Here is a 26,711-nt window from a genome sequence, read left to right as displayed (position 1 = left end):
ACTGTTTAATTTACATTCATAGACTTACTCCCCCCTTCCTTTTGTGAAGCCGTGTTAGGCTTTTTATATTGCTGGCCGCGGCATAAAATTTCTATGAGTGTCAGAGCTAATACCCCTGTGGCTGGTGATATAAAAAAGCCTAACGCGGCTTCATAAAAGGGGGCCTTAAATGTAGATTAATTCATATGTTACTGCACACTAAATTTTTTTAAAGACACATTAGCAAACTGAATGTGAATCCCTACAAAAATACTTTATACTTCTGTAAAAATTTGCCTTTTGAACATTGAGGAAGAGCAATATGGGCAAACTGTTCATTTTGGGTAATAAAGTAGTTTTATCTGCAATGAGGAGACATTTCCAAAGATATTTTGGTCAAAGAGCAACATAACACACCACATGTAAATTCTATTTTCCAAACTATACAAAATTTTCCCTTAAAAATTCTGCCTAAACCAAATACAGACAAAATAACATGCATACTTTGTACCTAAGATACTAATCAAATTATGTATGTAATTTTGTCTTGTTTACTGGTGCAAGCCTCAAAGAAGAAATGGACAGGTTGATTACTGCCTGCAAATGTAACCTACCAAAGATCAAAGTAGGTTTTATTTATTTATTTTAGCATTTATATACTACTTATAGCCTAAGTGGTTTACATTCAGGTGGGCTCACTCTATCTAATGTACCTGGGGCAATGGGGGATTAAGTGAATTGCCCAGTCACTTGGAGCAGGTGATGGAGATAAAAATCAACAAATGAGTCAAGGATTTGTCCAATGTCATATAGGCAATATCAACCTTGAGAAAACTAAGGCTGCTAATTCTCATCTGTAACCACTCACTCTCAACTTTATATTGAAGCCACAGAGAAAATATATCAAATACCTGTAAGTTAAAAGGAGGAAGAGGGAAGAGATTTGAGGCCTGCAGCCACCTATTGTTAAAAGGTTTGGATATTGGCATTTCCTACCCTCATCTTACTGCCAGGACTTCTCCATCTCATTTCCCAAGGCTAAACCAATAGTCAGGTATACCTGTCTGAACCTCTTCTTGATCTCTTCATCTGTCGCTTCAGGATCCAGCTGGAGTACCTGTAAAATTTGAACAAGCAAAATGTATGTAAGACAATATTTTAAAACACACTCAATTATGCATAACATCTATATATATGTTAGAGAGGAAAAGTCAAGGGGATGCAAACCAAAGTAGATACTATAAATCTACTACCTCAGTTTTGGAAATCTGCCACAAGAACTAGGGGTCACTCGGAGAAATTGAAAGGGGACAGGTTTAGAACAAATGCTAGGAAGTTCTTTTTTACTCAGAGGGTGGTGGACACATGGAATGCGCTTCCGGAGGATGTGATAGGCCAGAACTCTGTACAGGGGTTCAAGGAGGGTTTAGATAGGTTCCTGGAGGATAGGGGGATTGAAGGGTACAGATATAACTTGAGATAGGTTATAGAAGTGGACAGAAACCACTTCACAGGTCGCAGACCTGATGGGCCGCCGCGGGAGCGGACCGCTGGGCGAGATGGACCTCGGTCTGACCCAGTGGAGGCAACTTCTTATGTTCTTATGTGCTCTTTTATTTTCTTATAATCCTTGGTCCAGTTTGTTTACACAGGGGTACGTGCATAAAGCAAGTAACATGAGGTGCTGCAGCAATAGTGAAAGTAGCTTTTATAGTTATTGTAAAGAATCCAACACACATCTGCACTTATTTTACGAGGATAATCCCCATTTTTACTTTACCTTCCACTAATAGGGCCCTTCATGACCCAAGTTTCCAAGTCTGAGATTTTGTCACACAAGATTGGCAGCATCATTTACTCTCCAAAAATAACCCAAAGTCACCATTGCTTGCCATAAATAAACCCCCGAAAACATTCTCCTGCACTATAAAAAGCTAATGTACTACAGTGCTACATCACATGTACAATATACATTCAAAAAGATACTAAAACAAATGTGGACCCTCATCACCTTCTTTTATACAACTGCTTCCTAATTTAGGAGTCCTTTTACTAAGGCGCAATAAATGCTAACACGTCCATTATATTCTATGGGCGCGTTAGCATTTAGCGCTTGCTAAATCGGCTAGCGCGCCTTAATAAAAGAGGGGGTTAGTAACCTGTCTGGAAACATTTCTAATTTAACAAGCAAGTATTTCAATTACAACAACATACCAATCTATATTAGTATGCATCTACCTATAAGATATAACCAATAAAGTACAAGTTGGTGGTTTTACCCCAATGACACATATTTAAAAGCAGCTTATAACCACAATGCCACCATAAATTGGAAACTCAAATATAAATCTCATCAGGTGCCATGTGCCATTTATGCTATAGCTGCATCCATTTTCCTTTATTTCAGCACTTACACTACTGAACCTTTTGCAATGCTTCCATATTTATGTACCTGATAAAGACACTTTACTCCCAGCTTCCTCCCCCTAAAAATTTAAAATAATAGTACTTAGCACAGTATATTATGTAAATAAAAACAAATCTGTCTAGTATTAGTTTTTAGGGTTACAACTGCAATTCCATGCCTTTTTGTTTAAAGCTGGCCTGACACCTTATACAAGCTCAGTGCAAACATACCAAAGAAAAAGAACAAAGCTCCATCTACAGATATTGGGGGTGGGGGGGAAGAAACTTATCAGCATGCTATCAATTTCTTCTTGCTTTCCTAGCTGTCATACCCCCGGTCATCAACTGGGTGTTTTACTGAAAGACTTTTCTTACTTACTTCAAAAGGATTCAAGTTGAAATAAGAGGAGCCAGGCCGCACAAGTCTTTCAATTTGTTGTTTTGGTGTCAGAACAGAATCTCTTTTCTCTATTTGCTTTACCTGTAAGCAAAAAAAAAAATAATTGCTTGCTTGCTTTACATCACTGAAGGACCTTCAACAATACGAGCCCCCCTCTTATTAGAATCACTGACCAATAATGTATCAAAGGCTTTCCCTCCTTCCCAAAATAGCCTTTCCTGCTAAACTTAAATGTGTTACTCTGGAAACACATGTCAAAGCGTCAAGCAATTAAAGCTATTTTGAATCTGGTTTTTTTACCTGTACACTTTCGTTCCAGTGAGCAAAGAAAACCAGAAGATGTTGCTAGAATGTGCCGAGGAGGTAGGGCAGGGGTAGGGAACTCCGGTCCTCGAGAGCCGTATTCCAGTTGGGTTTTCAGGATTTCCCCAATGAATATGCATTGAAAGCAGTGCATGCAATTAGATCTCATGCATATTCATTGGGGAAATCCTGAAAACCCAACTGGAATACGGCTCTCGAGGACCGGAGTTCCCTACCCCTGAGGTAGGGGTTGTGAAAGGATCCCCCCCCCCAGTCTCTTGTCACAGGCTGTCCCAGACAGGAATTAAACCACGCACCCTCAGCCTCCTGGACAAAACTCCCTGTTGAACAAGGCGCCCACCTGCCGCCCCTACTCCGTTACCTCGCAATAGAAGGTCTGGAAGGCCTCCTCCACATCCAACGTAACCCCAGCTCCGGGAGCCGCCATTTTCCCACTCATACTGCGTCACCGACGGCAGAGGCACGCCACCCACGTGACTCGTTGAAGTCAACGGAAGAGGAGCGCGTGGGGGGGGAAGAAAGGGGGACGGATTGTTACGTTTGCGCAAGTTCGCTACAAGTGGGCGGTCCTTCTCGTCCGCTTGTGCATCAACGCGAGGCTTGAAACGCAAAGACGCTGAAGCTGTTGACTTTCCGTTGGTATAATACTTTCCTGCAGATTAAATTCTTCAAGTTGTAATGAGCTACGGTCGCACGTACAGGTTTTTACTGTCCTGCATTCCAATAATGCACCAAAAGCAAAGGACTCTATATTCATGTATTTATTTTGACTTGAGTTTATATGAATAAAATCTGTTGGTTCCAAGGTTCATGTGTTCGATCTCTCTCCCCGCTTTTTTTTTTCCTCTCCCTTTGATTCTTTTTCTTCCGTATGCAGCTATGTGTCATTCAAAGGCTCGCATGGTCATTTAGGTCAGAGCCACTACTGCATACAAATCTATTTATTCTCCTGACCTCCAGTCTATTGCTCTCCAGTCAGTAAGAAGAGCAGTATCCCTCAGTTTTAATGTGCAATCCCAACCACTCAGGGCTTGCTCATAGGAGTTTTAAAATGTATTTATACTAGAATGTAGGAGGCCCTTGTTTCCTTAGGGCCAATCAAAGGGTTACATCAGGCGTAGGCAACGATGGCCGCATTCCAGTCGGGTTTTCAGGATTTCCCCAATGAATATGCATGAGATCTGTTTACATGCATTGCCTCCCATTGTATGCAAATGGATCTCATGCATATTCATTAGGAAACCCCTACAAACCCGACTGGATTGCGGCCCTCGTTGCCCACCCCTGGGTTAAATCCTGCCCTACCTGTATTGATCTTCAAAGAGGATGTAAAGTTGTTGTGGCTGACAGGCGGGTCAAAAAAGAAGATGGTGGATACCAGTAAGTCCTGGGAAAGGGTGATTCAATCATTATGCAATAGAGACACCTAAATGATCTTTAGGCTGCTGCTTGAAGGATTCTGGACTACACCAGCGAAAGATTCCCTAACCATTCACTGCAGGTTTGACCAAGAGAGGCTTAAAAAAAGGCACGTGGTAAGACCCCACCCACATCTTTTACCCCGGATATTCAATGCGCTCATTGACATTTCTCCCCTCAGCAGCAAAACACATCGGTCACGCTCAGCCAGGAGGAAGCCGATTGGCTACGTTTCTCATTGCTCCTCCTCCTAGAGACGGCGGAGCGGTCTTCCCTCAAGCAGGGGATTGGCTGACGTCTTAAGACGCGCTCCCAGAATGCCTTGCAAGGACAAGGTCAGCGGCGTGCAATAAGGGACGGCAATGGCATCGGTGGTGCTGCGTAGGGTTCTGCCGCGGGTTTTGCGCGGTGGGGCCGCCACCACGAGCGGCCGAGGTTACGCTGATTCGAGCCAGGTGAGCGCAGGGCCTGTGCGGCCTGGACCAGTGCTCCCCCACGGCGGCTCGTGCTGTACAATATCCGGTATTCCGCTGTGGCTTGGGCCCTAATTCCTTTCGTGCTGTCCTATTTCCGGGCTTCCCTGAGGGGAGGATCTTTTGGGTTGTTTCTACAATATTTCCGACTTGTTGCTGTTCCCTCTCCCCGTTTCCCAGTGCCAGATGTTCGTATACGTGTATCACAGGCAGCGGTGTGGGGTGGTGCCTCATCGGAGGTTTTCCCGACGTTGCGTCAAGCAATCGGAGATTTTGGGCTGGAGGTTGGCTTATTTGGCTCCTCCAATCAAAAAGATATTCTGCATTTTCGGGTTCTGTCTTGACTTAAAAAAAAATAATCTGCTGCCCACGGCGAGGAGGGGAGAGAAAATCCTTCAGTTGTGTTTTGTCACTTGGAGTATATAGGACGATCCCTTTTACACTGGTTTGTTTAGTAATGCTCAAGAGCTAGGGATTGGTGATTTAAATATGTTTTGCGCTTTTTGGTCTATTTAAAGAAATTGTAATTACAAATGCTTTAAAAATTAGGAGAAAGGGGATTTCAGTTCAAACGCTTACTAACCACTAGTTTCATGCTGGCATTCGATCGTAGGTCTTCAACCCCCCCCCCCCCAATCTCCCCCCCAAAACACAAAGAACACGTTTACAGTGCAATTCACTAGTGTACAAAGAAAAAAAACCCATATGTTAACATAAATGTTACATAAAGATGCCTAATAAGGTATCTTATATGCAGATCCAAGATGGCGTCGGGCTGGACGCGCTGAGATGCCGCTCTGAGGATTTTCCTTCAACAATTTTGAAACAATTTGTAAGCGGTTCAATTACTTACCCGATGCCTAAACGGAGGGGCCGTAGCACCGCTGGTGCCTCGCGGCCCACGGCCACCCCCGCGGTTGGAGACATCGGGGAACTCATCAGGCGGATGCAGGGTATTTTTTCGGCGTCGGAGGGAGGCCCGCAGAGGAGAAGCGGCGTCAGTGAGGCCGTGGAGATTCCTCCGGGATTGGAGACATCGTTGAGCCCCGACGTTAGGGCGCCGCCCCCGCAACCTCAGCTAAGCAGCTCTCCAAGGGGTAAGGTAACCCCGGAGGTCGGGGTCTTGTCTTCCCCTGAGGCAAGTAGTCCATCACAGAGCCTGCTGACAGGAGCTCTTATGGATATGAGCTCCTTTGAAGAAGCTGAGGGGGAATCATCTGAGAGGCGAGTTAACCTTCAGGGACAGCGTAAAGTTATTCAACTGGACGGTGAGCACTATGACATTTCTTTACCTGTATTTTCTTTGGAAAAACCCTCAGAAGTAACTCTGGACTCACTATGGGATCTTATGGCCGGACTAGTGAAGACCATAAGTCCCAAACTTCAGTTAATTGAGGGGAAATTATCTCAACATTCTACTGAACTTAAAGATTTGAAAAAGGATATGACTGCCTCTAATTTCTCGGTTCAAAAGCTTGAACAGGACATTAAATCATCCAAACAATTACAGGAATCCTTAATGAAAGACAATATCAATCTTAGAAGAAAAATGGAGAACTTAGAAAATAACTCTAGATACAATAACTTAAGAATCATTAATTTTCCTAAGCTTCCACTGACACCTCCTAGAGAAATGTTTAAAAGATATTTTCTTGAAGTTTTGGGGGCCTCAGAAGATTCATTACCTCCTTTATCACGAGTCTATTATTTACCTAATAAGACTAAATTACCAAAAAAGCCGTCGGATCAAGGACTATTGGATGTATCAGAGTTATTGGAAAAATCAGATAAAGAGGTTGTAGAACCGAGTACTTTGATTATAACAGTAGCTCTCTCTATTGATAAAGTATGGTTGTTAAAACTGTTCTTTAAAAATAGACAGAAAGAATTTATGGGTTGTAAAGTCCAGGTATTTCCTGATTTATCACGAGAGACGCAAAGGCGTCGTCGTGAATTTCTTTTGTTGAAGCCAGGTGTTATATCTTTGGGTGCTACTTTTTATTTGCGACACCCTTGTAAATGTATAGTCCATCACCGATCAGTTAAATATGTTTTCTTTGAGCCTCATCAGTTGACTTCTTTTTTAGCGCTCTCCCGATTGGAGGTAGAAAAATCATAAGCTCTATGACTATAGGTTAATCCCAGCAATCAGCCTTCCAGCTAACTTTATGAAAGAGTGTACATTAAGTTCAATTCTTTAATTTTGGTTTTATTTTATAAGAAATCTTGGATCCAATTTAGAGGACTTGAGCATTTTAGTTAATATATGATTTAATGTTATTGGAATGTTTCTTGCTTTATCTAGAATTGCTAATTTGCTTTCTGTACAAGGTATTCTTGATTATATGATTTGAAAATCAATAAATATATTTAAACATAAAGATGCCTAATAAGGGCCTTCCTCATCACTAGCTGCTTCAGAGGCAAGATGTGCCCTTTTATTTCAAAGCTCATTGTTTTATTTCTACAAACGAAAATATCTATGGCATGGGCTGCATTCTCCAAGCACTAGTGGTTATGTCTGGCTGAGTAATTTTATTTTTCTCTGAAGTAATACGTTTGGCATATATTTTTGTTTCCCAAAGTTATTAGCAGCCTTGGTTTATAGCAAGTTTAAAATAATATAGACTGGTTTCCTGAATGTCAAAGGAAACATCCAAAGCAGTAACCAAGATTTAAAAAAAAAAAAAAAAAATATGAATGTAAAGTGAATGCTGACACATTGGCACCCAGTTTTCTTTCTGTGGTTTTCTGTGTGCATGAGGATTGATCATTAAACAGATTACTTAGGTATTCTATGTGGTGATTTCATAAAGATCTTTTTCATACCCAAGGAGCTGGACTCTGATCCTTGCAGAGCTGAGATCCATTAAGCAATATTTAATCTTAAGAAAGTGTTGGAAGACACTTGGAGCTCCTTTTATTAACAGTGGTAGAGGTTTCTACCATGGGCCAGCGAGGTAAATATTCTGACACTCATAGGAATTCTGTGAGCATTGGAGCATTTATCTCGCCAGCCCACGGTACAAAACAATACTGCCGTTTAATAAAACCCAAAGTTAGAATTGACCAAGTATGATGGTGGTTTTAAAAGTTCAGTAAAAAAGCAAATTAAATAACAGTTTTCACTGAGGGCTATACACTTAACCCCTCTTCTACAAAACTGCGCTAGCAGTCGCACTGAATGGCCCGGCCCGTGCTGCTCCCAGTGCTTATAGAGTTCCTATGATTGTCAGGAGCGGCGCAGGTCATTCAGCGCGGCTCTCTGTGCTAAAAACTGCTAGCTTAATAGAAGGGGGGTTAGTCCAGCGAGTTTTCCACTTTTTTTCATGTTATTTTTCCTACAGTATGAAAAACTGGAAACTCACTGGACTGAGTTCTTGATGAAGAATACATTATTTCACTTGCTTTTTTTTACCAAACTTTTCAAACCACCCTCATAGTTCAAAGGTTAAAATAATTTCCCTCCCCCGCAAATTTAAAAAAGTTTAATGGGTAACGTATTTTTTTGGTGCTGGGATGGTTTGTGCTTCCTCTGCTGTTCTTTTATGCTTTTGGGTTTGTATATATTTGAACTGTTTACTGCTATATAATTTATATTTTAAATATTTACATTGCCTAGAGCTTTTGGTTTTTATAGACGATTTTATAAATAAAATACAGATCTCTGGTAGCATCTTGATTGTCAGAATGTGAGCAGCAACCTGCATATATGCTTATTTTGCTCAAATATGTTAACCCTTTGTCCCCTGACAATTTTAAAATATAATTTTTGGTAATTATACTGGCTATATTATCCCTCATGTGTCAGGGAACAGTCGCCTACTAATAGCAGCATGTGTGCTCAAAGAAATCTATGTGAAAAACAGCCATGCAACAGCTATAAAGGTTAAAGCTATCAATACACTTTTAAAACAGAATATTATGGTACCTGCAAGCCTGCTTATTTTTAGAATACATGAAGTATTTGTAATACCGGTAATTGTATTCTACCAGCATGATTTTTGTATTTTAAAAAAAAATAAAAAAATTTGAATAGCCAGTGATAAAATTGTTTAGTAAATATAACATCCTCAATCAGGAAAAGTTTGTCCTTTTCAAATAGGGATCTACCTTATTTAATTTCCATAATGTAAATAGCATGTTATTACCATCCTGGGTGTTGGTTAAATTTTAGTTTGAATAACAAGATTGAAAAATTGTATTCTATGAAATACACAGTTTTAAAGGGATACGTTACATGGTGCGTTCCATCCATTGTCTCCTACTCCTCTCTCTTCCATTTCACTTGTTGCTGATCTAGCTATCAGAAACTGTGTTGATGGTATAAGCTTTATCCATTTTCTTTAGCATTTGGGATCTGATCTGTATTTAGAATTAGGGCACAGTCTGAAATGCCAGTTGGGCCCCAAGCAATGGAAGTATTGTGTTCCTCTTACCATTCAGCAGCAGTGAAACAAGGCTTTTGGTTCATCCTGTTTTTTCTGGTCAACATCTGATATATGGATTGACTCTTGAATATGCATGGGATAAATCTTAGAACAGTGTGATAACTGAGCCAACCTCATCTTGCTGTACTTCATGGTCTAGATATGAAATGGGGATAAAACTTTACTATATTTGTGGGCAAATATGTTCTACTTAGGCCCTTAAGAAAGGCGAAATCTGCCATTGTGGTCATACAGATCTTAGTGTTTCCATTTTAGTCATCTTGGTAGTTCATCTGAAACTGACAGATTAATAACAAGTTGCTGGTCTCCGTTCAGCTCTTGATACATGATTCAATGTTGCACAGTCTTTAATCGCAAATTATTTAATGCTATGATCTCCTTTTTGTGTTGTACTTATAGCTGGGAGAACTGGGGAAAGGTGCTGGTAAAGGAGGTGGTGGAGGTGGAACTGTTCGAGAAGCTGGAGGAGCTTTTGGCAAGAGAGAAGCAGCAGAGGAGGAAAGATATTTCAAGTAAGCTGGGCAACTTTAGTTTGTGCTTAATATGGGAGACTGCATATACAGACAATTTTACTAGCCCGAGCTAGGGATCAATAGCACTTTGTTCCAGAGTACTAGACAGGGAATGGAACCTGTTTCCTGATCCTTCCCCCCACAAAGATCTTTGGCAGGCTGCCCACTCCTTCCTGCCTTGATCCCCGGCTCCCCCTATGCCCCTTATATAGCAGGAGGCATGTCCAGTCCCTCATTCTGGTAGGCCTTCCCCATCCTAGGCTCAAGCACTATGGCCCCTCCCAGAGGAAGGGGGCCTTAGGTGCCTGAGTCAATCGGAGCCTTAGGCCCCTCCTGCTGTATTCCAGGATGCGCTAGGCAGGGGCCTTAGGAATTTGAGCCAATCAGGGCCCTCCAGGTACAACCCAGGATGCATTTGAGCAAAACGGGGCCCTAGGCCCTTCCCGGTGCAACCCAGGATGCACTGGGAAGGGCCACCATTTTGGAAAGGCAGGCCTTGTCCGCAGGAGGGACTGGACGTCATTTCTGCTGTCGCCTTCTATTTAAGGTACAGGGTGAGGGCCCGAAGCAGAAGGGCGTGGGCAACTCTCCTGCCCATGATCTTCGGGGAGGGAGAAGATAGGAGTGTGTGTGTATGTGTGGGGTCTGGTTTTCTGAGGAAGGAGAGAGTAGGCATCCCTCCTGCTTTTTTGTGTGTATGTACAGGGTGAGGGCCTGAAGCAGAAGGAAGACAGGAGTGTGGGGGGAGGGGTCTGATTTTCTGAGGAAGGAAGGAGTGGGCATCCCTCCTGCTTTTTTGTGTGTGTGTGTTCCGGGGGGGAGCACAACTGTTTTTTGGTTTTTTTTTAACGGGGTCAGATTCTGTGGGTTTGTTTGTGGGTTGTTGTTTATTTATTTATTTTATATTTTTTTTTTGGGGGGGGGGGTTAAAGGGCATAGAAGTTGTCTTCCTGCCCCAAACAGCTGATCAACAAGAGGCTGCTTCGGGGCTTCCCCTACCAGCTCTGCACGTATTGCCATTTTTCCAATGAGTGATGGGGTGGGTTATGGCAGATCGTCACAAAACTTGTGAGAAGTCATTTTAACATCGATTGCAATTTTGTTGGCCCCAAAGGATTTTAAGGATGATTTTAGTGTATCTGGGCCATAGTAAGGTGAATTTAGACTTGTCAGGCCAGTATGTTCAATACTGTTGGGCCACTGCGTGAGCAGACTGCTGGGCATGATGGCCTCAGGTCTGACCCAGCGGAGGCATTGCTTATGTTCTTATGTATTCTTGTATCTTTCTGTTACATTTTCTTGGGCTCCTATTACATTTCTTGGTGTATCTGCATAATACAGAATTGATTCCTTGCATTGATAAGTCTATTAAACCTGAAACACACAAGAACATGTTTTTATCACTGTTTGTTTCTGCCAGCACTGAACTCTTTTATAAGTTGGTATGGGAATTTCCCATGTGATCATTCGTCTGTCATGTTCACGAACCCAGTGTTTTTCTGATACCATACTGGTGCTAGTATTTTGGCGGCGAAAAGGGTGAACAGAATGCTAGGAATGATAAAGAAGGGCATCACGAACAGATCAGAGAAGGTTATCATGCCGCTGTACCAGGCCATGGTACGCCCTCACCTGGAGTACTGCGTACAGCACCAGTCGCCATACATGAAGAAGGACACGGTGCTACTCGAAAGAGTCCAGAGAAGAGCGACTAAGATGTTAAGGGGTTGGAGGAGCTGACGTACACAAAAGATTAGAGAAACTGGGCCTCTTCTCTCTCCAACAGAGGAGATTGAGAGGGGACATGATCAAAACATTCAAGGTACTGAAGGGGATAGACTTAGTAGACAAGGACAGGTTGTTCACCCTCTCCAAGGTAGGGAGAACGAGAGGGCACTCGCTAAAGTTGAAAAGGGATAGATTCCGTACAAATGTAAGGAAATTCTTCTTCACCCAGAGAGTGGTGGAAAACTGGAACGCTCTTCCGGAGTCTGGTATAGGGGAAAACATCCTACAGGGATTCAAGACAAAGTTAGACAAGTTCCTACTGAACAAGGGCGCTGGTCTTTGACCAGAGAGCCGCCGTGTGAGCGAACTACTGGGCATGATAGACCACTGGTCTGACCCAGCAGCGGCAATTCTTATGTTTTGTATACGAGCATTTTGATATCAGCACAGTCCATGTGTCTACTTCAGTTCTATTCTAGCAAATCTGGATTTCTCTTTTCCAGTTTTTTTCTTTGCAGTGAAGCATCTTGTCCAGAGTCCTGTGCTGCAATTGTCATTTTCTTATATTTAGGCTGAAGTAGACCTCTTTAGTCCATTTCTGTACTTGCACATTTTCCTCTTTTTTTTTTTTTCCTTTATTGAGAAATAAGGCATTTAAAAACATCTGGCATATACAATTGTATACAAAGCATTACATTAATACATTATATACCTTATATCTAATATAATATATCTCATCCCTACCATCCTTCCTTCTTAACCCCAGTGGGAGGATGTGTGCAGGAGATTCATAAAATGTAGAAAAAATTATATGTTAAGAATCAATGGGATTATCATTTTGGGAGTTTATCCAAGTTTCGTTTGCACTCCATATAGTGTTATAATTTTGTATCTGGTTTCTCCTAAGAACAGTTAACTTAGACATCTGCTGTATATATTGAACTTAACCAATAATACTCGTAGCACTGGTAGTTCTGATTGTTTATCCCAGGACAAGCAGGCAGCATATTCTCACATAATGGGTGACGTCGCCAACGGAGCCCCGCAGTGGACAGCCTCGAAAGCAGACTTGCTTGAAGATCTTTAAGAGCTTCCGAGTGCTGCATGCGTGCGTGCCTTCCCGCCCGAACTAGGGGGCACATCTCCTGTGAGGATCCTCAGTTCAACGTTTTCCGCGGAGCCGAGAAGACCTGTTCGTCTTAGCTCTGCAGCGTTGTGCCTTCTCTTCACCACGGCTTGATTTTTGATTTGGTCGCTGTGTTCGCGTGTACTTTACATTTACTTTAAAAAAAACCCAAAAAAAACCCTTTTCTTTTCTTTGTTGTTCGCCGTCGGGTGCGGGGGCTTTGGGCCTGGGCCCAACCCTATACCTTCCTCGGTACGGACTTTATTTTTTCTATGTCCCGGCCTCTAACCGGGTTTAAACGTTGTTACCAGTGCGGCCGGACATTTCCATCGCCGACCCTCATAGTCGGTGTATGGTTTGTTTAGGAACCAGTCATCGCCCTGAAGATTGTCTTTGCTGTCTGACCCTACAACCTCAGACTTTCCGTGGTCAAAGAGAAATTTTGCATGCTCTCATTGCCGACCTTGTACTCCCTAATGAATCGGAGAGATTGGATGTGCTCGCTGGATCTCAAAGAGGCTTACACTCATATCCCCATTCATCCGGCTTCTCATCAATACCTTCGATTCAAGGTGGGGAATCTTCATCTACAGTAAAGAGTTCTTCCTTTCGGTCTATTGTTCTGCCAGTGTTTTTTCCTAAACTTCATTCTCACCCTGGAGAAGTAGAGCTTCATACTTTGGACTGCAAGCGTGCTTTGGCTTTCTACTTGCAACGCACTCAACCTCACAGAACAGCTCCTCAACTTTCATCTTTTGATCCGAATAGGTTGGGACGTCCTATCTCGAAGCGAACCATTTCCAACTGGATAGCTGCTTGTATCTCTTTCTGCTATGCTCAGGCTGGTCTACCTCTGCAGGGTCGAGTCACGGGCCATAAAGTTTGAGCTATGGCGGCATCTGGAGCTTTCCTCAGATCAACTCCTATTGAGGAAATCTGCAAAGCTGCCACTTGGTCCTCGGTTCATACTTTCACCTCTCATTACTGTATGGATGCCTTATCCAGAAGGGATGGCCATTTTGGCCAGGCTGTTTTTTGCAAAATCTTTTTTCTTAAATTGCCAACTCTCCCTCCATCCCCTTCTGCTTAGCTTGGAGGTCGCCCATGTGTGAGAATATGCTGCCTGCTTGTCCTGGGATAAAGCACAGTTACTTACCGTAACAGTTGTTATCCAGGGACAGCAGGCAGATATTATCACAACCCACCCATCTCCCCTGGTTGGTTTCTTAGCTAGGTATCTGAACTGAGGATCTTCACAGGAGATGCGTCCCCTAGTTTGGGCGGGAAAGCACGTGCGCATGCGCAATGCAGCACTCGGAAGCTCTTAAAGATCTTCAAGCAAGTCTGCTTTTGAGACTGTCCGCTGCAGGGCTCCGTCGGTGACGTCACCCATGTGTGAGAATATCTGCCTGCTGTCCCTGGATAACAACTATTACGGTAAGTACCTATGCTTTCCATGCAGATGCAAGAACTAGTCGCCCTGCTGTCATTATCAAACATATCTATTTCTGATGTTTCAAAGGCAGGGCATCTAGCCCTTTATTCAACAGACAGCACTCCATATTTTTAGGGATCAGGATACCTAATACTGCCTCAATAAAGGAAGTTATTTTATCCCAATAGTTCTGTGCTTTAATACAATACCACCAAATATGTTCAAAGGTATCTGCTTCTTCACATCCTCTCCACACATTTTTTCTTTGCACTTTCATTTTGCAAGTTGAGCTGTTTCATTTTTTACAGGGGTCATTTACTAACAGTTTGCCTGCGCTGACTGTTAGTAAATGACCCTTGGCAGGTGCTTGACGATAGAAACATGATGGCAAACAAATGCCATATGGCCCATCTACTCTGCCCATCTGCAGTAACCGTTATCTCTTTCTCTCTCAGAGATCCCATGTGCCTTTCCCAGGCCCTCTTGAATTCAGACACAGCTGATGTTTCATTGTGATTATGTGTATGGAGAAGGACTATTGGTAAAGATGGAATAAACTAGTGGAGAGACAAGACGCCGTGCTAATTCCTCCTGCTGCTGCTATCATTTTGACCCATTTTTGAGGGGCTTAAGGTTAGTTAAACATGCCTAAAAGGAGAGGAAGAATCGCTGCTTCAGCCCGGCAGGGTGAACCTACCTCGATGTGACAGGAGGTTATCACGGGCTTCTTTACTTCCTCACCAAGGGGTGAACTGACTACATCGGAGCAGAGAGAAGCTTCGGTGCTCGGGAGTGAACTCTTGCTCAGTCCTGCGGGACCCGCGCCTCCCCTGCAGTCACAAGATTGGGAAACATTGGGAGCAGAGCAGGAACGGAATCTAGCGTTGCCTGCAGTGCCCGTGGGCTTGACGACGCCTCAACCAGAATCTGTTGGGACATCGAAGGCAGAGAAGGCTGTGGAATTAACAGCACGATAAGAGTAGACTTTGGCGGTCCCTTCTCTGGTAAGACCTGCTGTAATAACTTTGGATGCAATATGGACGGCATTGGACTCCCTCCATAGACTTTGTGCCAGAAATCTTCCCCTGGGTAATATTCAGGTTCAGAGAATTGACAAATTAGAAGGGGAAGTAAAAACTCAGGGTGAAAAACTGATACAATTGGACCAATAGGTCCAAGGATTACAGACAACTCAAAGATCCATAATTCAAGATAGATTGTTTTTTTTCTAGGAAAATAGAAAACTTATTATACTGAGAATTATACTGTTTTTGAATCTCAGGATATTGAATTTTCCTAGAATGTTGACAACCTCACCAAAAGATTCTTTTTATAAATTTTTGAAAGAAATATTTAAATACCCTGAGAATGGATTTCCTCCACTCCATAAAATATATTTCTTGTCATCAGTGAAAAAGCAATCCTCTACCCAGGGGGCTCTACCTGAGGCCTCAGAAGCTATAAATATTACAGATATTTTGGAATCTTCAGAGGATGACATTACTAATCGGGCGACTCTTCTGGTGACATTTGTCTTTCTTCAAGATAAAGAGGCTCTCCTAAGACTATTTTTTAGAATTAGAGAGGTGTCTTTTTTTAGGAAGTAAGATCTCTATGTTTCCAGACGTCGCGAAAACACAGACCAGGAGAAAGAATTTCCTGGAGTTGAAACAACATGTGATATCTCTGGGAGCAAAGTTTCAACTTAGATATCCTTGCAAATGTATGATCCTTTTGGATCAGAATTCCTATGTATTTTTTGAACCCTCCCAGCTACAGTTTTTTCTTGAAGGGAAAGGGATACCAATGCATAGTGCCTTGGTGTGAAGCAAGCCTAATTGACTTCAAAGTAGAAGGTCCATGTAATAGTTATTTGAGGAAGTATCACTACAATTGTGTTCAGTGTATTTTTGTTTATTATTCTCTCTAAGATGGTAATTTCTCTCCTTCTTATATGGTCTGTTATAAGAGTTTTGACCATTTTAATTCTTCAGTGTCTAAGGACTGGTGATTTGATTTTTTTTTTAATGTTTAACTTGAGGGTTAATCTCTTTTCTGTTACAAAATGTTTAATTTATGTATATAAATCATTAAACAAATAATTTAAAAAAAAAGATGGAATAAACTAAATGGTCTGTGATATCGCTTCTCATTTTCACAGGCAGAAAGAACGAGAGCAGCTGTCGGCACTCCAGAAGCATCATCGGGAGGAAATAACCCATTACGAAAAGGAGATTGAACGTCTACATAAACAAATTGAGCGCCATAAGTGCAAGATCAAGGAATTGCGTGATGACTAAGGCTTCTGAATGGGAGGGGTCAGCGACTCCTTAATATTGCTTTGTTAGGCAGTTGTCCTAGTGTAATTATATTATGCATGTTGTGCAGCTTTCTACATGATGGAAACTATTCTGTAATCTTGACAGACATAAATAAAACAATTGAATCAGCTTTTTATTATTATGTAGATTAACTTCATAAGATACACATTATTCTAACAGAAAAAAATTAGCTAAATGAAACATTCTCTTTGTATTTAATAAATTCCAAATGAAGAAATTAAATATAAGTGATTTACAAAAAGAGATTAGGTTTTTACCTTGCTAATACCTTTTCTAGTAAATAAGTGTGTCTTTCTGGACATGCAGGTTATATCCCAGTGCTTGTGAGGCTTGCAGAAGGGAATCGACTTTTTTTTTTCCTTTTTTTTATTCCTCCTTCACAAGAGGGCCCTGCTGCCCCCTACAGTTGGTTCCAAAACAGGCAATAGCCCCTGCTAGAAACAGATGTGAAGGAGAGGTACAGGGAAACTCCCTAAAGAACAAAGGCTATTCTGCTCTGAAATTATAGCATTAACACCAGTGCAGCCTTTCAGAATGAGTGATCTTTCGGTGTCTTATTAATATACTCTGCTCAGTCTTCAGATTGTTGTTAGGTACATAACTATCGCATAGCCCAATCATTGATTCATGCAGTTTTGGTTTTATATTTACATTTTCATTTATCAATTCTTTTTAAATATTCAAAATTATTTCAACATTTTTATGAAAACAAAAAACTTTTTTTCAGTTCAGTAGCACCCCTCCTTCCTATCTGTGCCCTTCTCTTCAACTGCCAACTCCAGACTGTCCCTTCTGCCTTGCTGCGCTGTGTGCTTGGAACAAGCTGCCCGTATTGCTTTGGTGGGCTCCATCTCTGGCAGTGTTCAAGGCCCAGTTAAAAGCCCACCTCTTCGAGAGTGCATTTGACTCCTAACTCCTCTCACCTTGGGTTCTGCATCTCTGCCCTATATGTCATGTCTGTAAACTCTTCCAAGCAGGGGCCGTCTATAAAAGTCAAAATGTATAATGCTGTGTATACCTTTCAGAGCTATATTAAGTGGTAAGTGTCAGTTTGAAAGTGGCCCCCACAATATTAGGTGGTAGGGGTTAAGTGAAATGTGCACTGACAGACACCAGGTCCCAGGTTCAGTTCCTTCACAGAAGTTTCATAGGGATAGAATCAAATAAGAAGCACAGCCAGGGGTGATTATATAAAGAATATATTATAGAAATAGTCTTACCGAAAAGTAATATAAGCATTACAATTAAGCAGAGAGCATTACACTTAAGCAGAGAGCAAGCAGTCTCACTGCCTTACAGAGGTCAGAGGCAAAGAGGGACATAGAAGCTTACAGTTCTAGGAAGCTTCGTGTTCCATAGATAAAGGGAAGGATAGACAGAGAGAGGGGGAGCCAGAGTGCCAAGCCAAGAGATAGCTAGATAGAAAGAGAGAGAGAGGGCCAAGACCCCTCTCCTGATAGCTCCATAGAAAAAGAGAGAGATACCTTGGAATCTTATTCTGAATAGAGAAAATATTGTATCTCCCAGTATCTTTCTGTTTAGAACTTGCAAACTGTTTGAGACAATGGTCTATTTAATTGACAAAGGAGGGTGAGAAACCTGTAAGCATGGTGATGGGATTAAGTCTCTGGCTTGATCTGTGCACCATTGTCCTAAGCACCCTCTTAATCAGACATTAACACCTTTTAGCTAGCCATGATTCAATCAGGGCTACTTGAAACTTAAAATATATCAATCAGGGCTACTTAAAACAGTTTCCCTGCACTAAGGGTCTATCTGCCTTCCCATGCCAGGGTCAGATTGATATAATCTCCCAGAGGCCTCTAGGCTGACATCAAGCAGTAGTATGTTTAATCCACTTTCATCAGGGTTGAGGTGTATTGCTAAACTGCAATGGAAAACATCTCCATGAATCTTCTCTGGAAGATCGACCAACGTCCCTGCATTGGACGACGGTTGCAGTAAGCTCCTCAGCTGAAGAGATTGGATCTGTTGCCGCAATTACCCAGTAAACTATGTATAGGGGCATGCCCTTGGTTAGTGACTGAGGGAGGAACAACCCATCCATAAAGTTTGCGACACACTACCTTAAGGGAAAATAAAATGACTTGTATATTTTTTGTCTGCTTTCTAATCACAAGAGTAAGGAAAAGACGAGTTATTTGAAGATAAAATTACATTCTGTTGAAATAGGATATTTGGAGACATGCTTAGAGAAGTGCTCTAGAGTTCAGTTGCTGTAAATGATGGATGTAGGACAGTTATCCCAGGATAAGCAGGCAGCATATTCTCACACATGGGTGACATCACTGACGGAGCCCCGCAGCGGACAGCCTCGAAAGCAGACTTGCTTGAAGATCTTTATAAGAGCTTCAGAATGCTGCACCACGCATGTACGTGTGCCTTCCCGCCCGAACTAGGGGGCGCATCTCCTGTGAGGATCCTCAGTTCAATGTTTTCCACGGAGCCAAGAAGTCCTCTTCATCTTCGCTCTGCAGCAAACTTTGTTGCCTTCTTTCACTGCGGCTGTTTTTTGTTTTATTCTTTCGGTCGATGTGCTTTTATTTTATTCTTTAACAAAAGTTAAAAAAAAAAAGGAGAAACTTTTTTTTTGTTTGTTTCTTCTTTTTTCGTCCGGTCAGCAGGCTTTGGGCCTAGGCCCAATCGCTCGTATCATTCGACACGGACTTTATTTTTTCTATGTCCCGGCCCCTTACCAGGTTTAAACGTTGTCGCCAGTGTAAAAAGATGATTTCCATCACCGATCCTCATTCTCGGTGTTTGGGTTGTTTGGGGCCTTCTCATTTTCCTGAAGAGTGTTCCTGCTGTTGGACTCTTCAGCCTAGGGCCTTTCGTCGTCGGTGCAACCAGTTCAAGCAACTTTTTGGCGGCATGGAGCCAGCCCCTGACAAGGCCTCGACCTCGGGGTCGGACTCGGTTTCGAAGACCCTGTCTTCCATTGCGGCCTCTGTCTCGAAGGCCTCGCCCTTGACTTCGGCAGCTGCCTCGGTCTCGAAGGCCTCGACCTCGGCTTTGGCTGGAGCTGAAGACCTCGACCCCGACTTTCTTTCCTGCTAAGGCCTCGACTTCGGTCTTGAAGGCCTCAATGGTGCCTCCAGTAAAGATGTCCTCGATGGGTAAGTCTCCTGTCTCTCTTTCAGGTACCGTGCCTAAGAAGCCACCAGAATCCTCCTTGAGACCTCCTCCTAAGCGTGCATCCAAGAGTAGGGAATACTCATCTTCGAGGTCGCCCTCTTTGGAGCGCACTGCTGCACCTACAAGACCGGATCCCTTTGTCTCGGTGCCTATCTTCGAGGACATGTTGACCATTTTAACCACGCAGATTTCCACGATAGTGGCTCAACTTGTTCCGTCCTTGACCCTGCCTCCTAGGGCCAGCCTGAACATCAATCTGATCATCCAGTGGTATTGCCTCGAGGCAGGTCTCGTTAGCCGAAGCGACTCTCTTCCAGTGATTCTTCACCTGAGCCTCCATCGATGTCTCTCCTGCCTTGCCCAAAACACCACTCGAGGCATTCGAGGCATTTTTCTTCGAAGCTTTGTGCAGAGGCATCTGTGTGCCAGTCTCCCTCTATGGATACCGAGGTGTCTGTGTCTCATTCTTCCACAGCGAAACACAAGTCTCGATCTCGAGATGCCTCAACTCTGAGTTTCTCAAAATCAAGTACTCCTCCATCGAAGCCAACTGTACGAGACTCTTCTCCTCCTACATCGACATATTCTGTGCCTCGAACTCCGGGAACATCACCTGTGAGGAGTCTGAAGCGCAAACATTCAATGACTCCACCTCAGGTAGATAGTGCAGCTTCTTCAATTACCATGCGTCTTGGGTCTGAACCTTTGTCTCAATACTCTAGAGAGGTGTCTCCCTCCTATTCTGTGGCTCCAAGGTCTCGTACTCCTTCTCCAGATGAGTCCTCCACAAAATCTACTTCTTTTGCTAAGTTTGTTTTTGATATGGGACAGGCCCTCAAACTGGATATTCATTCTGATTCTAAGTATACTCCAGAATACTTAGCGGACATGGAACTTTCTCATCCTCCCAAAGAGACTTTGAAATTACCTATGACTCCAGTCCTTAAACAAACTTCCATACGGAATATGAAAACTCCCTATTCTATTACAGCTATTCCATCCAAATTGGAATCCAGATAACGTACTGTTCCCTGTAAGGGATTTGAAAAATCTCAATTATCCCATCAGTCCCTGGTGGTGGAATCATCTTTGAAAAAGACTCATCCTTCCAAGCTTTATGCTGCAGTACCTCCAGGCAGGGAGGGTCGTACCATGGACAAGTTTGGCCGCCGTTTATACCAAAACTCGGATGATGGCCAACAGAGTTCTTAACTATAATTACACTTTTACTACCTATTTCAACCATTTTTTGAAATTGTTACCTTCCTTTTATCCTGACATTTCCAAACCACGTCTTCTGGAGTTTAAGCAAATCCTCAAGACTCTTTCTCAGTTAAGACTCTTCATGCTGCAGACTTCCTATGATGCTTTAGAATTATCATCTCGAGTTTCTGCCTTTGCTGTAGCCATGCATAGATTGGCTTGGCTACGTATTGTTGACATGGATCCCAATCTTCAAGATCGATTGGCCAACTTATCTTGTCAAGGTAATGAATTGTTTGATGATTCCATTGAAGCGGCTACTAAGCGCCTCTCAGAACATGAGCGCTCTTTTGCTTCTCTCATTCGACCTAAGCCCAAGACACCTCCAGCTCGGGCATACAAACAGACAAACGTCGTTACCCTCGGAAAACGACTCCTGCTTTTTCCAGGCCTCCACCTCGTTGTCCTCAGCAGTAGCAACGTCAACAGAAGTCTCAAACTCCTGCTTCCACCAAGCCAGCTCAATCTTTTTGATGTTCCCAGCTTGAGCATTCCAACCTCCCTGCATCGGAATTCTCTTCTGCCCATAGGAGGTTGTCTTTCCCATTTTTATCATCAGTGGGAAATGATCACCTCCGACCTCTGGGTTCTCACCATTCTGCGAGAGGGATACTCTCTTCATTTGCTTCAAGTACCTCCAGATCACCCTCCAAGAGAGTGTCTTTCCAATCGGTCGCAACTTCCTCTTCTTCAGGAAGCTCAGGCTCTTCTTCGCCTTCGAGCTGTCGAGGAGATTCCTCTTTCTCAGCGGAACTTGGGGTTCTACTCCTGTTACTTTCTAGTTCCAAAGAAGACGGGGGATCTGCGACCCATTCTGGATCTCAGGGCTCTCAACAAATTCCTGGTCAAAGAGAAGTTTTGGATGCTCTCATTGCCCACACTATATTCCCTGATGGATCAGGGATATTGGATGTGCTCGCTGGATCTCAAAGAGGCTTATACCCATATCCCCATTCATCCAGCCTCTCGCAAATATCTCAGATTCCAGGTGGGAGATCTTCACCTACAATACAAAGTCCTTCCTTTCGGGCTCGCCTCTTCCTCCAGAGTCTTCACAAAATGCCTAGTGGTGGTGGCTGCAGCTCTTCGCAATCAGAGTCTTCAAGTTTTTCCATACCTGGATGACTGGCTAATCAAAGCCCCCTCTCAACAAGGGGTTATTGCAGCGACCCAACAGACTATTCTATTCCTCCAAAGTCTGGGGTTCGAAATCAACTTCCCAAAATCCCAGTTGACCCCATCTCAATCTCTCCAATTCATTGGGGCCACCCTGGATACTGTCCGCCTCAGAGCATTTCTACATCCATCACGTCGAGATACCCTCATTCGCCTTTGTCATCAAGTATCTCGTCTTCCATTAATTTCTGCAAGGCAAATGATTCTACTTGGCCACATGGTTTCTACAGTTCACGTGACTCCTTATGCCAGACTTCACCTTCGTTTTCCTCAGTGGATCCTGGCATCCCAGTGGCAACAGGCGATCGACCTGCCTTCTCAACAGATTATAGTAACTCCTTTGTTGAGGCAGTCTATCCACTGGTGGATGCTCTCTTCCAATCTTTCCAGAGGTTTGCTGTTTCACACTCTACCTCATCAGAAAGTTCTCACAACGGACTCCTCCACTTATGCTTGGGGAGCCCATGTTGACGCCCTTCGTACCCAGGGTCTGTGGACTCTGCAGGACAGTCGTCATATCAATCTGTTGGAACTCAGAGCGATTTTCAATGCTCTCAAAGCTTTTCAACACCTTCTTCACGACACTGTGGTTCTCGTGTGGACGGACAACCAGGTGGCCATGTATTATGTCAACAAACAGGGTGAAACGGGTTCCCATTTTCTGTGTCAGGAGGCTCTGAGGATGTGGACTGGGGCAATTCATCGCAACATCTTTCTCAGCGCTGTCTACATTCAAGGTCAACACAACTGTCTGGCGGACAAATTGAGTCGCCTTCTACAACCTCACGAGTGGACAATCAATTCTCCCACACTTCGTCAAGTTTTTGCTCGCTGGGGGACCCCGCAGATAGATCTCTTTGCGTCCCCCCTCAACTACAAGCTGCCTCAATTTTGCTCCTGGATATACTCTCCTCAGCGTCTCGAGGCAGATGCTTTTCTCCTAGACTGGAGGGATTAGTTTCTTCATGCGTTCCCTCCGTTTCCGCTGATTCTCAGGACTCTTGTCAAACTCAAGTCAGCACGTGCCACCATGATTCTGATAGCTCCTCGGTGGCCCAGACAACCGTGGTATTCCCTTCTACTTCAACTCAGCACCAGGGAGCCTCTGCTTCTACCAATTTTTCCCTCTCTGCTTACTCAGAGTCAGGGTTCCTTACTCCATCCCAACCTGCAGTCTCTACACTTAACAGCTTGGTTCCTTTCAACCTAATCGACTCTTTCCAATTCTCTCAGTCTGTACAAGATATTTTGGTAGCTTCCAGAAAGCTGTCCACTCGGCACTGTTACGGCCAGAAGTAGACTAGATTTTCTGCCTGGTGTTCCACCCGTCAGTTAGAGCCAAAGTCTACCTCCTTGGCTTCTGTTTTGGATTATTTACTTCACTTATCGTAATCTGGACTTCAGTTTACATCTATTCGAGTCCATCTCAGTGCGATTGCTGCTTTCCATCAGCCTCTTGATGGGAAACCACTCTCTACACATCCTATGGTTTCCCGATTTATGAAAGGTCTTTTTAATATTCATCCGCCACTTAGACCGCTTCCTGTGGTCTGTGATCTCAATGTTTTAGCTCAACTGATGAAACCTCCATTTGAACCAATTGATAAAGCTCACCTCAAGTCCTTCGCCTAAAAGCTGGATTCTGTAACCGGTGTCTGTCAAAAACAACACCGGTTACAGAATCCACCCCCCCCCCATGACATCGGGGCAAGAGGGAGTCCTAGCCCTCTTGCCCCGCGGCACCCCCGATCTCCCCGATGACATCAGGGCAAGAGGGAATCCAAGCCCTCTTGCCCCATGGCACCTCCTGATTACGTTCGGTGCAGGAGGGAGCCCAAGCTCTCCTGCCCTGTGATCTCTAATCCCCCTCCCCCCCCCCCGAGTCCAATGGGGCCAGGAAGGAACCAAAGCCCTCCTGGCTTCTCGCCCCCACCCCCTACAAGATTGGGCAGGAGGGAGCTCAACCCCTCCTGCCCCTACCCCCACCACAATACAGGCAGGAGGGATCCCAGGCCCTCCTGCCCTTAACACAACCCCCCCCCATGACTGAACCCCCGATCGGCCCCCCTACTGACCCCCGATCCCCCCGCTGACCCCCCTCACCCCCAATCCCACCCCCCATACCTGTTAAATGTTGGCCGGACAGACAGGTGCCAAGCCCGTCCGGCAGGCCAGCTGGCTTCAGAATGGGGCCAGATTGGCCCAGGCGGCTGAAACCCTGCCCACAGGTGGGGCCTAAAGCGCCTGGGCCAACCAGAATAGGCCCGGGAGCCTTAGGCTCCTCCTGTGGGTGGGGCCTTAGGTACATCCAGGAGCCCGCACTGGACCACTGCCACTAAAAAAAGGTGGGGGGAGGCTTTGGGCGGCTCTGAGCTTCCCAATACCAGACTTCTAGAGGAGAAAAACCCAAGAAAAAAAATTCGGAGCCAAATTTTTGTTTCTTGCTTTTTTCTCCTCTACAGGTGTCTGTGTTATGGTCTGAAAAATACGGTATTTATTTAAAAAACTTATATACTATCTACAACTAGGCAGTTTACAGAGTACTAACAGAAAAACTTTAGCATCTCCATATATACAGATTAGCTAATATGCCTATTATGTGAGTAGGTGCACTGATCATAGGCACATAAAAAGAGAGGTTCCTAAAAATTAAAAAAACAAGACAACAGCTGGTATATATGCTCTTATTTCTACTGTAGCTGATACTGTTATGAAGGCTAGATTCTCAGAACTTGCACGTTTTAACTTTTTTTTTTTTATTTATCTTAATCCTCCATGCCTTTTTTTTTCTATATATCACCAGCATTTCTCCCAATAAATCTAGCAGTCCAGCTCTTCCCGCAAAATTCGCATATAAGCCATCCTCCGGCAGGTGCGCATCATCCGGTCACGTGGCAAACTTTGCCTCCCTGCCTTTGTCGTAAAGATCGCCCTCGAGTTCTCTCAAGCCTTTTGATTGGATGACACCAACTTTTTCTTTTTTGAAAAAAACAAGAAATCAGATCTCGCTCAGGTGGACCGCCATATTGGTTTTTTTTTTTTTTTTTTACATCTTCCCTCCTACCTCACGCCTTCATTTTTTTTTTTTCCTCCAGTTCCACTGGCGGAACCTGGCGCTTGTCATCGCCGCGGCTCGCTCGGATTGGCTGGAACGCTTAGTCCTTGTAAAGGGCTGCAGGAAACCCCGCGCGCTGCCGGGCTAGCTGTGCATGAGGGGGTAGGAGGCTCGCGCCATTTCTGTGGTGCGCTGGTAGTGCGGCGTCGGAGGCCGGTAGCCTTATACCGACAAATTTAAAGAGTGCGGCCCGGTGAGTTTGGTGTGGCTATACGCTGCTTCCGTCGCCGAAACCTGATGCTCTGCGGCAGAGCACATGGGGGGAAGGGGGGACGGGACGACAAAGAGCAGCCCCGTTATAGGCTGCAAGGCCTGAAGGCAAGGCCCAGCTCCTGCAGGTGGTCGGGCCTTGTAGACCCCCAGCTTTTCTGTCCTTGCTGTAACATGTTGTGTCGCTTGTTTCTGCACATCGTGAGGGCCGGTTGTTGAAGAGGCAGCAGGCCCGGGCAGTCCTTTCTCGTCGCCCCCCATAATCTGAGGCGTCCTTGCGCTCTGTTTTTCCACTGCCTTTTTCTGGGCCTACGAAGTCCTAAATATCAGCCACCTCTGGCCAACATTTGGGGTGCTCCGTTGCTCGTTTGTAGTCTTCCCGCGTGTATATAATCAAAACATGAAACGAGACTTGTCTAAATGAAGCGCGCACGTGCTTTTGAAACTTTTTAGTGTTTCGTGCTTGCCGCTTGTATCACTTTCCAGGCATGTAGAATCCTGTACGTGGCACACATTTTTCTACTGCTAGTCCTTTGGCCATTATATGCTGGAAGCATATCGCCCACCAGAGTTAAGGTGTTTGAGTATTGAATCTGAAGGAGATGGAAGATCATGAGCACTGGGCAGCCCGTTTACTAAAGCACTAAAACCTGCCTTAAAAATAGCACTGTGTTTAGAACAGTGCAGTACCCATGTGTGGGACTCAGGACCATCTATCGTAGTTGTGATATTGCTGGTGGGGATCCCCAAGCCCTGCTAGCTGAAGACTCCATGCTCTCCCTGCCCCTTCCTTGCATGTAATTTGGTCTCGGGCCCCTAAACACCTGGTACATTTGAAAGCCTTCAGTTCTTCATCAGTAGTGAAGCAGTCCCTGTGACACAACTTCTTAATTATACATAGATGGGACCAGGTCAGAGGGAAGGTGCGAGGCTAGCTCATACAATATGTGTGAGTCTGCTAGTGAAAAACTGAAGGCTTTAAAGGAGGAGGAGTGGAGTTGAGAGACCTGATCATCTATGGGGGAAGGGATGGAGAGATGTCAGACAGGGATGGAGTGGTTATGCATACCAACTTTAAGCTCAGACCTATCCGAAATTGGGTGTCTGGCTATGTCTATTAGAAACCATGCACAAATTGCTTAAGCCAAGCTTTGTTGAGTGGAAACTGCGCGAGAGAGGGGTGGAGAATGCGTATT

The 26,711-nt window shown here is 44.1% G+C and overlaps 3 protein-coding genes across 10 annotated transcripts in view; 2 read left to right on the top strand and 1 right to left on the bottom strand.

The window, feature by feature from the left end:
• Positions 1-4,129, bottom strand: part of DNAJC8 (DnaJ heat shock protein family (Hsp40) member C8) — a 43,352-nt gene extending 39,223 nt beyond the window's left edge. Inside the window, exons 1-3 of the mRNA XM_033955895.1 lie at positions 3,471-4,129; positions 2,765-2,866; positions 1,040-1,096 (exon numbers count right to left, since the gene is read on the bottom strand). Coding sequence (XP_033811786.1) covers positions 1,040-1,096; positions 2,765-2,866; positions 3,471-3,548 — 237 coding nt within the window. The 5' untranslated portion in view covers positions 3,549-4,129. The remainder of the gene's footprint in view (positions 1-1,039; positions 1,097-2,764; positions 2,867-3,470) is intronic.
• Positions 4,130-4,824: 695 nt separating this feature from the next.
• On the top strand, positions 4,825-16,706 carry ATP5IF1 (ATP synthase inhibitory factor subunit 1). The gene is made up of 3 exons (XM_033957350.1): positions 4,825-4,983; positions 9,852-9,964; positions 16,415-16,706. The coding sequence occupies exons 1-3, from the start codon at positions 4,891-4,893 to the stop codon at positions 16,551-16,553; spliced, it is 345 nt and encodes a 114-aa protein (XP_033813241.1). The 5' UTR covers positions 4,825-4,890; the 3' UTR covers positions 16,554-16,706.
• An 8,564-nt stretch (positions 16,707-25,270) lies between these two features.
• HNRNPR (heterogeneous nuclear ribonucleoprotein R) overlaps positions 25,271-26,711 on the top strand; it is a 160,173-nt gene continuing 158,732 nt past the window's right edge. For 3 of the 8 annotated variants that reach the window (XM_033953569.1, XM_033953567.1, XM_033953568.1), the window contains exon 1: positions 25,272-25,498. The gene's annotated coding sequence lies outside the window, so the exon portion shown is untranslated. Of the gene's footprint in view, positions 25,499-26,711 lie in introns of all 8 variants that reach the window. The other 5 variants (XM_033953564.1, XM_033953565.1, XM_033953571.1 and 2 more) reach the window with 3 other exon arrangements.

The sequence above is a fragment of the Geotrypetes seraphini genome, chromosome 8 (genome assembly GCF_902459505.1).
Source record: "Geotrypetes seraphini chromosome 8, aGeoSer1.1, whole genome shotgun sequence".
Taxonomy (NCBI): domain Eukaryota; kingdom Metazoa; phylum Chordata; class Amphibia; order Gymnophiona; family Dermophiidae; genus Geotrypetes; species Geotrypetes seraphini.
Note: the sequence above shows the minus strand (reverse complement) of the source record. Positions and strands in the feature narration are given on the sequence as shown.